The sequence below is a fragment of the Bubalus kerabau genome, chromosome 3 (assembly GCF_029407905.1).
Source record: "Bubalus kerabau isolate K-KA32 ecotype Philippines breed swamp buffalo chromosome 3, PCC_UOA_SB_1v2, whole genome shotgun sequence".
Taxonomy (NCBI): Eukaryota; Metazoa; Chordata; class Mammalia; order Artiodactyla; family Bovidae; genus Bubalus; species Bubalus kerabau.
This window is the reverse complement of record NC_073626.1, coordinates 115,971,950-115,986,014: the sequence shown is the minus strand read 5'-3', so window position 1 is coordinate 115,986,014 and position 14,065 is coordinate 115,971,950. Positions and strand designations below refer to the sequence as shown.

Below are 14,065 nucleotides of genomic sequence, written 5' to 3'. Positions count from 1 at the left end.
CAGTTTGACCTTAATGTTTTTGTACATTTTGGCTGCCGATTTGTGGTTTTTAATGGACTTGTCAACTAAATGAGAAGTTTCCATTATTGTAAGATACCAAGAGTAAGCCATTTTCTGATAATTTTGTGATTCCTATCTAATATGTGTTATGGAGTGAAAGAATATAATAATTCTTTAATTATGATACTAGATTAAGGAAATGGCAACCCACTCCAGTGTTCTTGCCTGGAGAATCCTAGGGACGGGAGAGCCTGGTGGGCTGCCGTCTATGGGGTCGCACAGAGTTGGACACAACTGAAGCGACTTAGCAGCAGCAGCAGCAGCAGCAGAGTAAATCGGGAGAATTAAATGGCAACCCATTCCAGTATTCTTACCTGGGAAATCCCATGGACAGAGGAGCCGGCGGGCTATAGTCCATGGGGGTCACCAAAAAAAGAAAAAGTCAGATAGGACTTAGCGACTAAACAAGAGTAAATCATGTTCTTACTTAGACAGCACAAGTATGACTGATAGTTATTTTCCTGACATTTAGGGAATCTATTAAACTTTAACTCTCCACATTAGTGGACTTAGTGTTATCAGCTAATTAATACAAGAAGTCAGTGCTGGCTTTCACGTTTTATTTTTGAAACCTAACTAAGACAAAACTGATTATTTAATTTCTTTTTCTTTGTAATTTGTAATTTCAGCAAATTGTTGCTAATTTGTAAAGAATGGAGAGAAAATAGATGAATGATGTGAATTTTGTGCCAAATGAAGGAAATTCAGGTTGTTATAGGTTCAGTTGCCATTTAAGAAGGAAAGAAAGAAAGACCTGTGGTTCAAACCTAACTTTCTTTTCCGGGAAATATTTTTCATGTTTCCCAAATAATAGATTTTTGTGTTCTGACATTTTTGCCTATTTAATGGCAGTGATTCTTTTTTCCTTTTTTTAAAGGTATGGACTCCGAGAGTTTGTGGTGATAGCACCTGCTGCAAACACTGATGCTGTCCTCAGTGAATCTAAGTGCAATCTTCTTCTGAGCTCTGTGTCTATTGCTTTGGGAAACACTGGCTGGTAAGTGGACATTTCAAAACACCTAGACATGAGTTTTAAGAACTATTTTAAATTAAAATTTATGAAGGAAACTGCTTGCTAAATGTTAGGTTTTTGATTAATATAGGATTAGTATTTGTATGTTATTATATTGGAATATTATATATAAGGACCAACACAACAAAATCTTTAGGGAAAGCATATCTAAAGGGAAACTTAATGAAATATTACATGAATATTTAAAATGAATAAATTGTATTATTTTTGTATTTTGCTTCCAAATGTTTAATCTATTTAAATTTTGATGCAAAATCAGAACATGGAAGCAACCTAGATATCCATCAAGAGATGAATGAGTAAAGAAGTTGTGGTACCTATACACAATGGAATATTACTCAGCCGAGAAAAGGAATGAACTTGAGTCAGTTCTAGTGAGGTGGATGAACCTAGAGCCTGTTCTACAGAGTGAAGTAAGTCAGAAAGAGAAGAACAAATAAATATTGTACATTAACATATATATGGAATCTAGAAAGATGGTACTGGTGAACCTATTTGTAGGGCAGCAATGGAGATGCAGACATAGAGAATAGACTTACAGACAGAATGAGAGAGAAGGTGGGACCATTGAGAGAGTAGCACTGAAGCATATACCATATGTAAAATAGATAGCCAGTGGGAATTTGTCATGTGACTCAGGGAGCTCAACCCAGGGCACTGTAACAACCTAGAGGGGTGGGATGAGGTGGGAGATGAGAGGGAAGGGACATATGTATACCTATGGCTGATTCATGTTGATGTATAGCAGAAACCAACACAAAACTGTAAAGCAATTATCCTCCAATTAAAAATAATTTTAAAAATACAAAGAAAAATCTAATTTTAAAACTTGATAACAGAGCATCACCTTGTTCAGCCTCAACTAGGACTATGCATTCAGGTAACTTGAATTTTTTGTTTCTCTGCACATGTTTTCAAATGACTGAAAGTGCTACAGGTATTGATTTTTGAAGTTAAGATAGATTTTAGTGAGTAGGCTAATTTGCAGATACGGAAATCTTGGAATAAGGAGGAACAACTATATCTTCAAATGATTAAATAAAATATAATTCACCACTAATGTAGGTTTAATTTGTATTGTTTAATACCTGTGGATCAAGTTTAATTAATGTCCTTGAAAATCCTAGTAGGTGGGATCACTTTTATTCAAGAAAATTTTTATTCTGCCTTTTTTTTTTTTTATGATTTTTCAGCCATTTAAAAATAATTTTCTGACTGTACAGTGCCACTTGATGATAATTTCTTCATTTTATTAGTGTAAGGAGAAAAGAAACTAATAACGCCTTTGTTATAAATATGTCTGTGGGATGTTCCTTATTTATTTCTTTAGATATTTGAGATTAAAATAATGTTATACTGTAAAGCGAGATTTAGAAGCTATTCAATGTTTAATGAACTTACAATCTATTCTTGTTAATTATATCCTACAGCCAGGTACCACTCTTCGTGCAGATTCATCACAAATGGCGAAGAATGTATGTGGGTGAATGTCAGGGTCCTGGTGTCCGAACTGATTTTGAAATGGTTCATCTTCGAAAAGTGCCAAATCAGTATACTCATTTATCAGGTCTGCTGGATATCTTCAAATCAAAGATTGTGAGTTGGCATTGATACTTTGTCTTATCTGGGATCCAGATAAAAGTAGTAATTTAGTAATTTGATTGATTTCATAGAAATATTTCTCTCTAATATTGATAATATAATTACTTAGAAGAAAGATGTAATCGATTATAAAAATTACTCTGTGTATCTAAAGAAACAAATATCCAATTAGTTTTTAGTGTACAAACTAAAAACTAGTTTGTATACTAGTTTTGGTTGTTCGATTGGTTAACATTTAGATACTGTGTTAACTCGTTATATTCCTTTTTCTCTAACAGTAATATTGCCAACCCTCCCCCGTGTGAGTGGGCCTCTATGTAGCTACTTGTTGGGGACTCTGACTATGAGCAACTGAGATGTGAACTCTTTGGGTTCTGAATTGCTATTTTTCCCCCCAAGGGTCCATTTGATGTTTAAAATTAATCTGGCTTATAATGCTATGACTGAGGGCAGCAGGGCTAACTTGGATGTGCTCAATACATCTTTATTTTTCTCTAAAAACACTATAACAGAGATATGGAGGACTTGCCTGTGCTACTCTTTTACAAAGTAGCTGTCCTAGACTCTTTAAAAATAGCAGTTTCATGATAGGCAATACAAATTCTGGGAGCTATTTAGCTTAAAAGAGACTGAAGTGATGTAACAACTAAAGGCAGTGTGTGATCCTTGATCACAGCAAAATAGCCATGAAGGACACAATTGGGACAGTGGGACAGTTTTAATATGGACTATATATTAGAAAATAATATCAGTGTTAAAATTCTTGAGTGTGATAATTGTGTTATGGTTGCATAGGATAATATCCTTGTTCATAGGAATCACATGCTGAATGAAGTATTTAGAGGTGAGTTGCCATGATGCTTGCAATTTACTTTCAAAAGTTTCAGTCGAAAAGATCATGTGGGTATTCATTATGCTAGCTTTGCAACCTTTCTGAAGGTTTACAAATTTTGAAAATTAAAAAAAATAAGAAAATGCTGAAATTTCTTTTTTTAACATATATTGTTTGTAGAAAGATATTTAGGATTAGAACTTCATAAATGTATGTTTTCAGTGTTGAGGCTGTAAATAGCATGGTGCTAGGATTATCGCTACAAAGATGAATCTACTTGATATTTTAAAAAAGTACATATACCAGGTTAAGAAATTAAAGAGGTAAAAACTTCTTTATATCCTTAGTCCCTTTCCTCAAAATAACTATTGTTAGCTGTTTCTTGTGATTATCTCCATTAAACCAATGATAGATGTATGTCTTTCAGAAAGTTCCCTGTCTATGTGCAACTTTTCCCCCAAAACCTTTCTGGACCTTGAAATGCTGTCTTAAATACTACTCAATTCTTCGTGTTGCCTTGATAAATTTTTGAAAAAGACATGTGTTATTTCTACCCCGTTAGTTTTCCTTTGTTCTCACCAAATCTTCAATTATGTTTAATTATTTTAGATAAAATTCTAGTCAGATGCAAATATTAATGTTTTATTCCTCTTTTTAAAAACATTAGTGAAAGTTATTTTCATGGATCTTTTACTCCTCTACGTAACTCAGCTTCTTACTGAAACTAGGGACCACATTGATTTGTGAAGCCTGATTTAGAATATGATTGTAAAAAAAAAAAAAAGCGTTCCTAATCAGTTTATTACATCATCTTTCAGAACTTTTATAAACCTCACTGGTCTAAATATGAAAGTTGATTTGGTAAGAGTTGAACTTAAAATAATTGAGACCTGTTTTGGGTACTTTATTGGTATTACATAAAACTACTTAATATGCAACTCTCTTATACTGTCTTTATAAGGCTATCTTTATAAATATTACCCTTTAAATCTACTGGAAGTGTTCCAAGGCACTTTAGCCCCACAGTGGCAATTTATTTCATTTTCACATGAATCTAATATTTTGAAAAGGCTTCCTTGGCAGAGTGGCAGCAGAGGATGGTTGTCCTTGAAGTCACATAAAGTTTAAATTTAAATCCTCTTTTGCCACAATCCTTTAAATGTTTGAAAGCGCTCTCATACCGTAGTGTTTCCTTTTTCAATTTAGACATTCTTCATTCTATCAGATGTTCTTTATGTTTCATGGTTTTATATTCTGATTTGGATATTTATCTTTCTTAGAACTGTGTTTATTTCTTCATGTTCTAGGGAAGTTTCATTTGCAGGCTCATTTTTAATGTCATCTTTTTGTGGTTTTAAACTTTCCTATCTTCTCTAGTGGTTTTATAATTTTGTGATTGCTTCTTATCTGTAGACTATTTCAGAAGCCTGTCTTAAAATGGTGTTTGATGCCTCTTGCTCGGTGTTGATATTGTGGTATTGCACATGGAGTCTTGGAATCATTGAATTGCTTGCTTGGATCATGAGTGAGTGAGTGAAGTTGCTTGCTCAGTCATGTCCGACTCTTTGTGACCCATGGATTGTAGCCCACCAGGTTCCTCCATCCATGGGATTCTCCAGGCAGGAATACTGGAGTGGGTTGCCATTTCTTTCTGCAGGGGATCTTCCCGACCCAGGGATTGAACCCAGGTCTTCTGCATTGCAGGCAGACGCTTTAACCTCTGAGCCACCTGGGAAGCCTGGATGCTTGGATCATAGGAGTGGATTTTTCCCCAGATCACACAACTTTTTCTAGCCTGATACCTTCTAGCACAGCCACTGCTCCAATCTAGAGTACTCTGTCCATATGTCTGCCTTAAGCAGAGAGTCTTGTAGTGCCCTCAGTCTGGGCTGAGTACTTTGGATCCATTTAATGCAGTCCATAATCCTGGCTGTCATCTGGAACTTAGCAAGCATGTGTCTTGGGTCCCACTTAATACTTTTAGTTTTCTGTACCTTTTCTATACCTTTTCTAGGGTCTGTGAAGATAATTAAGTCATGTTTGATCCTAGCTGTTTCTTTTTGGTCATCTCTTTCTGTATTTGCCAACATTGCTATGTGACTGGAGCAGAGGTTATGTGTCAAAGTGACCTCATTATGGTTTCTAGATCATTACTGGTCTAGAATTACTGGTGAATGCTCATTTGGTACCTAAACCTAAGTAAAAAGTAATTATTTCTGACCACCTAGAATCTTACCTTGCTTCTATAGGACACAGCAGCCCAAAACTGAATTCGCTCTCTCTTTTTTTGCAGCTGTCTTGAGATTGAGTTTGTATTCAGTTAAAGTTACTAATGACATTTATAGCTCCTGATGCTGAGCTAAAGGGTCTATGTTATTTCTTCTGACCAGAAGTATCAGAAACACCTGGAAACTGGGTAGATATGCAGGATATTGTTGAATCTGCATTTTCATAAGCTCACTAGGTCATGCCTATGCATACTTAATTCCTATTCCATATTAATATAGCTTAACCATTATTAAGGGAAGCTGAGATCATGAGATGTTTGGATATTATTAATTATTATTATTATTAATGAGTATAAAGATAGATCTTAATTTTCTGATTCATTAATATAAACTATTTTGCATGAGTGGCCATTTGTCACAGTCTAACATTTTCGTTAAATATTCAAGACTGGCTTTGAGTTTATTTTCATTTCAAAGGGAAAAAAGACGTCTTAAACCTAGTTTTATATTTTGTAGCAGTTTTACTTTATTTAAAAAATGATGCACTTTTTTTTACATTCAACATGGCTGAAGAGACTAGTAAATTATATTTGTGTAATTAAAATTGTGTAAGATATTTTGAAATAGTATTTTACTTAATAGAATGTAATATCTCTTCCTGGTAGTAGTTTAAACAGCCTTTTTTTTTGGAAGTTTATTTCTTTCTTAAAAAATTTATTTTTAATTGGAGGATAATTACTTTACTATATAGTGATGGTTTCTGCCATACATCAACATGAATCAGCCACAGGCATACACATGTCCCCTCCCTCTTAAACCTTCCTCCCACCTCCCTCCTCATCCTACCTCTCTAGACTGTCACAGAGCACTGGCTTTGGGTTTCCTGCATCATACAGCAAATTCCCACTGGCTAGCTATTGTACATTTGGTCATGTGTATGTTTCAGTACTGCTCTCTCAAGTCTTCCCACTGTCTCCCTCTCCCACTGTGACCAAAATTCTGTTCTTTATGGCTATCTCCTTTGCTGCCCTGTAAATATGATCATCAGTACCATCTTTCTAGATTTCATATATATGCGTTAATATACAAAATCTGTCTTTCTGACTTCACTCTGTATAATAGGGTCTAGATTAATCCACCTCATTAGAACTGACTCCTGTGCTCCTTTTTTATAGCTAAGTAATATTCCATTGTGTATATGTACCACAACTTCTGTATCCATTCATCTGTTGATGGACATCTAGGTTGCCTCCATATCCTAGCTATTGTACATAGTACTGCAGTGAACATTGGGGTACGTGTATCTTTTTCAGTTATGGTTTCCTGAGGGTATATGCCCAGTAGTGGGATTGCTGGTTCATATAGTAGCTTTATTCCTAGTTTTTAAAGGAATCTCCATACTGTTTTCTATAGTGGCTATTATCAATTTGCATTCCTTCCAGTGGTGCATGAGGGTTCCCTTTTCTCCACACCCTCTCCAGCATTTATTGTTTGTAGACTTTCTGATGATGGCCATTCTGACTGGTATAAGATGATACCTCATTGTGGTTTTGATTTGCATTTCTCTAATAATGTGTGATGTTGAACATCTTTTTCATGTGTTTGTTGGCCCTCTGTATGTCTTCTTTGGAGACGTGTTTGTTTAGATAGTCTGTCCAATTTTTGATTGGATTGTTTTGTTTTTCTGGTATTGAGCTGCATGAGCTGCTTGTATAATTTGGAGATTAATCCCCTGTCAGTTGTTTCCTTTGCTGTTATTTCCTGCCACTCTGAGGGTTGTCTTTTCACCTTGCTTGTACTTTCCTTCATTGTACAAAAGCTTTTAAGTTTAATTTGGTCCCTTTTGTTTATTTTTGTTTTTATTTCCATTACTGTAGGAGATGGGTCATGGAGGATCTTGCTGTGATTTATGTCAGAGTTAAGCAGCTTTATTTTAATGTAATTTGTTCTCTGGCATTAATTTATCTCTTGAGGTTTTAGGCTGTGAGAATTTCCCCTATGAAAATGATTTCCTAAATTCCGCACCTTTGGCTCTATTAACTTCGGTAACTTAGTTTTCCTTTTTAATGGCTAGAATGTCATACATACATTTTTTATGGCTGGTTTATGTGTGCCATATCTAACACTATAACCTGAAAATCCCCATGTCATAAAGGTAGTAATTCATCTACTTCAGTAGTTTGAAATTTGCGTCTGGTATTACAAGGGTACTAACATTTCATGATATTGTCTTTGCATTTACTTCTTAGGGATGTCCTTTAACTCCATTGCCTCCAGTTAATATTGCTATACGGTTTACCTATGTTCTTCAGGATTGGCAGCAGTATTTTTGGCCTCAGCAACCTCCGGGTGAGATAATTTAGAACTATATTCAGAAATTAAAAGTATTTAACAGTGTGTTTCAAGTGTTTGAAATATTTGTAACTCATTTTTAATGTATATAATGTTGCTAATTTCATTGCCCTTATCACTTTTTTTCTCTTGAAAATTGTAGGTTTTTCTAGAGACAACTCTAGAATTACTCTAGACAATTACTCTAATTGTCAGTTACTCTCTACTTGACAATCTGTCTTTGAAAAAAATATTATTTATAAAGCATTCCCTTGCTATGGAACATTGTATGCTGAAAATTAGTACATAATGAATAATTAAAATGTCTGCTTTCAGAATATAAGAAGAGAAACCTCTCTCCTATGCTGAGAACAGATGTGCACAGAACCTTATAGAGAGTAGAGTGTGAAGTAGAGGGTAAATAAGGAAAGCAGAAAAAAAAAAAGAAATGTATATATACACATATACTGGGAAGAGCTGTAGAATATTTTACTTTAACTTGTGTTTTTATAAAAATTAATTAAAATCATTTTACCTACTTAGCCATTGATGTACTGATTAATTTCAGTTCAGTTCAGTTGCTCAGTCGTGTCTGACTCTTTGCGACCCCATGAATTGTAGCATGCCAGGCCTCCCTGTTCATCACCAACTCCCGGAGTTTACCCAAATTCATATCGATTAAGTCAGTGATGCCATCCAGCCATCTCATCCTCTGTCGTCCCCTTCTCCTCCTGCCCCCAATCCCTCCCAGCATCAGGGTCTTTTCCAATGAGTCAACTCTTCGCATGAGGTGGCCAAAGTATAGGAGTTTCAGCTTTAGTCCTTCCAGTGAACACCCAGGACTGATCTCCTTTAGAATGGACTGGTTGGATCTCCTTGCAGTCCAAGGGACTCTCAAGAGTCTTCTCCAACACCACAGTTCAAAGGCATCAGTTCTTCAGTGCTCAGCCTTCTTCACAGTCCAACTCTCACATCCATACATGACCACAGGAAAAACCATAGCCTTGACTAGACGGACCTTTGTTGGCAAAGTAATGTCGCTGCTTTTGAATACGCTATCTAGGTTGGTCATAACTTTTCTTCCAAGGAGTAAACGTCTTTTAATTTCATGGCTGCAATCACCATTTGCAGTGATTTTGGAGCCCCCAAAAATAAAGTTTGACACTGTTTCCACTGATTCATTTAGTAGTCATTAATTTTTAGCCTATAAATTTGTTCCTGCCAGGGACACAGATATAAACAGACATTACCTAAGTTTTAGGAAAGCTCAGCCTGGTGTACATTTAGCCTAAGTAAGTCAGGTTTAGGTTCCTGGATGTTTTCTCTCACATATAAGTGTAATTATATTCAAGTATATCTAGTGAGAAATTTAGTATCAACTTATAGAAGGATTTTATTAGCCTGAAAACATTTTTTACTCTACCTCCCTCAGAGAGAATTATATTATAATAAAATAATATTCTTTACTGTTTATTTTTGTTCCAAGTGGTTGGTTTGTTTTTATAAGATTCAAAATAGTAAATTGATGGTTTTAGGATGATGCTAAAATTAATGTAGTACATTTAGCTTTTGGTGGTTACATGTACTACTACTATTTTATATACCACTGAATAATTTGAAATTCTTAATGTCCGATAAGAGAACTGCATCTAAACTATAGCAGAGGGAAATTAAAGCTTAAACTGAGATTTATATTAGAAGACTCAAATATTTGTTTTGGTTATTTTAGTTCTTAAACAGTACCCAGTTTATAGTTGGCTTCTAGTTTTGAAGTTTCAGTTCCAACCTTCCTTTTTTCAAAAGTCATTCCTTTGAATGACAACTATTAATAGAATAGTCAGACTTTAATGATAACCCCAGATAGTATGGTCTGTTGATGACCTAAGAAGTCCAGGAATCAGAATCTTAACATTATAATTCTGATTGCCAATAAGGCCTTTGTTAATGTTCTATTGCAAGTTTTTCAAAATGAGTATCAAAATATTAACTTCTTCCTCAGTGGATTGAAAGTCACATAAATTTTTAGTATTTTCCCTTTTAAGGGGAAGAGACTGAACATGTAATATGGGCTAGACACTGTGCATTTTATGTACTGTTTCATGTAATTCTCATTTACTTATGAGACAAGTGGGGCTTCCCTCATAGCTCAGTTGGTAAAGAATCCACCTGCAATGCAGGAGACCCCGGTTCAATTCCTGGGTCGGGAAGATCACTGGAGAAGGGATAGGCTACCCACTCCAGTATTCTTAGGCTTTCCTTGTGGCTCAGCTGGTAAAGAATCCACCTGCAATGTGGGAGACCTGGGTTCGATCCCTGGGTTGGGAAGATCCCCTGGAGAAGAGAAAGGCTACCCACTCCAGTATTCTGGCCTGGAGAATTCCATGGACTATAAGTCCATGAGGTTGCAAAGAGTCAGACACGACTGAGTGAGTTTCACTTCACTTCACTTCACTTCACTTAATGAGACAAGTATTATTTTTCTTAGAAAACAAAAGTAACTGACTCAAGGTGACATGGTCAGTTCAGTTCAGTTCAGTCGCTCAGTCGTGTCTGACTCTTTGCGACCCCATGAATCGCAGCACGCCAGGCCTCCCCGTCCATCACCAGCTCCCGGAGTTCAGCCAGACTCACGTCCATCGAGTCAGTGATGCCATCCAGCCATCTCATCCTCTGTCGTCCCCTCCTCCTCCTGCCCCCAATCCCTCCCAGCATCAGAGTCTTTTCCAATGAGTCAACTCTTCACATGAGGTGGCAAAGTACTGGAGTTTCAGCTTTAGCATCACTCCTTCCAAAGAAATCGCAGGGCTGATCTCCTTCAGAATGGACTGGTTGGGTCTCCTTGCAGTCCAAGGGACTCTCAAGAGTCCAAGTGCTAAAGTTCACATTTAAATCCTGGTCAAACTCCAAGTCGCATCATCCTTTGATTCTACAATGTTGCTTTTCACCTTTTAATTTAATTAAAATTTTATACAGTTATAGTCCAGCAATAATTTTTAGCTTGCTAAGTTTTAAAAAAAATTATTTTTGACTGTGCTGGATCTTGGTTGCTGCTCAGATTTTTCTCTAGTTGTGACGAGGCGGGGCTACTTTCTACTTGTGATGCCTTCTCTTGTGGCGCACAGGCTTAATTGCTCTGTGGCACGTGGGATCTTCCCAGATCAGGGATCAAAGCAGTGCCTCCTACACATTAGTAGGTGGATTCTTTACCACTAAGCCACCATGGAAGCCCTAGCTCACTGATTTTAAACATGTCCTTTTTATAAATTTTGAAGTTCTTTAATTCACATTTTATAATAAAACTAGTTATTTTGATCTCTGTTGTAAGCATTCTTTAGTTGGAAAAATGCAATGAATTGATTTGAGAAAATTTACTGACTCAAGTAATTGAACCATATTTAATGCTAATTTTAATAATTTAGTTAGGGTGTGGGTATTTGTCAAACATGATTTTAGTGAATCTGTAAATGTTCATAACTCAACAGTAGACTTTAGTAATTCACAGTGTTGTGTGAATAATTAAAAACAACCATTTGTATTACTTTGAAGACAAATCTTTTTGATGTCTTTTAGAAGTGTTTATTCTTCAAGAGGGATGAAACTAAGTGGTGATTTACCTTCTAAATTTTCCTCTAATCTCAGATACCATTCATAAGGGAATGGAAATTATTTTCTGTGCTTCAGATATTTCCATATACTGTCAGCTTAAATAAAGTTTTATTAATGATGACTAATTTGGGCTATTCTGAAATTATTAACAGCAAAACTGATGAATGTAGGTTGATGATTAAATTTTTTAATACTTATTTAATTGTTCTTTTAGATAACATGAATCACATACTTAGAAAATTTTTAAAATTTACAAGAATAATATTCTCTTGAATAGTATTTAAGGACTGTTTCAGAAGGGTAAAATTTAGAATGCAGGCTTGAATACAGCACTTTACAAACAGGAATTAAATGTAGCCTTTTACTATAACTTTCCGTTTTATTTCACTCTAACATTCTTGGAGGAAGTCTAATATCTGACAGCTTGCTCTCTAACTTGCTGTGTCTTAATGTAGACAGTTTTAAATCTATAATCTTTCAAAAGGTTGACATAATTAAATTTAAATTCTTATTTCTCCACTTTTGGCTAACTTGTGGACATTTTTTTTCTTCTTTAGATATAGATGCCCTTGTAGGAGGAGAAGTGGGAGGCCTGGAATTCGGCAAGTTACCATTTGGTGCCTGTGAAGATCCCATTAGGTGTGACTTTCGTTATATCGTTTGAATTATGGGACTTTTAAAATTCTATTTGATGTTGATTTTACTGTGTTTTATAATACTGCAGCCTCCTGGAATGAATGTAGTACTGGAAATAGAGACCTACATGTAATAATCTGGCCATCTTTTTTTTTTCATCTGTAACTTCAGAAGTAAAAGGTTTAAAGTAATATATAAAACATATATAATACACTTAATGTATTAAGTGTATATTAATAGAATACATTAATGTAATGTAATGTATAATATAATGTAATATACAATAATTACATTAATACATTAAGGTAATTAAGTGTATATTAATACACTTAATGTATAAGGAATCACTTCCTTATAGAAGTGATTCTTGACCTACTTTGGGGAAACATTTTAAATATTGAAAAGCACAGACATTGTCATATAACACAAATTTTCATGTGTCCATCACCCAGAGTTAACAATTTTTTGCATTTTTCCTGGCCACTTTTTCAAAATTAAGATGTAAATAAGAGACACAAAGGTGACCTTATAGGTTACCCAATTGCTTTTCTAGAAGAACTACTGAACTTAAAAAAAAAAAGAATAAAAACAGCTGTTTCACAAGAAAATGTAGCGGTTGGAAAACTTCATCACTGCTAGCAAAATATTTGGAAAATATAAACAGTGCTGATATAAAAGCTATCTCATTTGTTAAACTATTTGGTTATTTTAAAATATATATATTCACATTTTGTCATTCAGTTGCTAAATTGTGTCCTACTCAGCGACCTCATTGACTGCAGCATGCCAGGCTTCCCTGTCCTTCACCATGTCCCGGAGTTTGCTCAAATTCATCATGTCCATTAAGTCAGTGATGCTATCTAACCATCTCATCCTCGGCTATCCTCTTCTCCTTTTGCCTTCTTTAATACTCTCACTTAAATGTAGAAATAATAATACTTTTCACTTAAAATCACTTAAGGCGGACGGTAAAGTGGGTATCTTTTAAAATTGATATTTATTATATGTGCCAGACACTGTGCTAAGAGGAAGATCTTGAAGTAAGTAAAACTGACAGATTCTGCTTTCTTGTAGTCTAATTAAATAAAATAGATGAACTAATCACCTAAGTAAACTTAGAATTATAAATTATGGAATAATTTGAAGGAAGAGTATAGGAAGTATTGACAGTAAAATGAGTGACTAGTTTAGAGTTGTATGCCATCAGTAAAGTCTTCTCAAAGGAAAGGGTATTTACTCTGAGTCTCAATTAGGGAAGAATTTAGCCAAGCAGAGAATCAGAGAACGACTGTTCCAGGTGCAGGGAAGAGCCTGTGCAAAGCACCCTGATGCAGGAAACAGCTTGGAAAGTCTACGGAAGGAAACAAAAGGTGGCTATCATGGCTAGAATGTAGTGAGCAAGCAAGAAACGGTGTGGGAGTGGATACAGATGGAATTGTGGCTTCCAGTGGGGTCATTTATTTGAATTTTACTTAGAGAAGATTTTAGGGGGAGAGCAATAAACTGACCTGATAGAAATGTGGAGGTTTTAATTGTTAAATATTTCTTCCACATCTATATCGTGATGAGTCAGTCAGCAAAGGAACAAGTAACTGAAGGAGACAGAAATAAGTTGAGGGTAAGATGGTGCATGTGGCACACCATTTAAATCAGTGATTAGCAAATATTGTGGGCACAGTGCTTTTGAAAACTCATCTTTAATAGTGAAAGAGGAAATGAAGAGCCTTTTTCAGTATC

At 35.3% G+C, this 14,065-nt stretch overlaps 1 protein-coding gene across 1 annotated transcript in view; it reads left to right on the top strand.

Annotated features, from left to right (window-relative positions):
* RAB3GAP1 (RAB3 GTPase activating protein catalytic subunit 1) overlaps positions 1 to 14,065 on the top strand; it is a 219,026-nt gene that overhangs the window by 166,172 nt on the left and 38,789 nt on the right. Inside the window, exons 7-10 of the mRNA XM_055572747.1 lie at positions 938 to 1,057; positions 2,524 to 2,689; positions 8,005 to 8,104; positions 12,250 to 12,331. Of these exons, the coding sequence (XP_055428722.1) occupies positions 938 to 1,057; positions 2,524 to 2,689; positions 8,005 to 8,104; positions 12,250 to 12,331 (468 nt within the window). The remainder of the gene's footprint in view (positions 1 to 937; positions 1,058 to 2,523; positions 2,690 to 8,004; positions 8,105 to 12,249; positions 12,332 to 14,065) is intronic.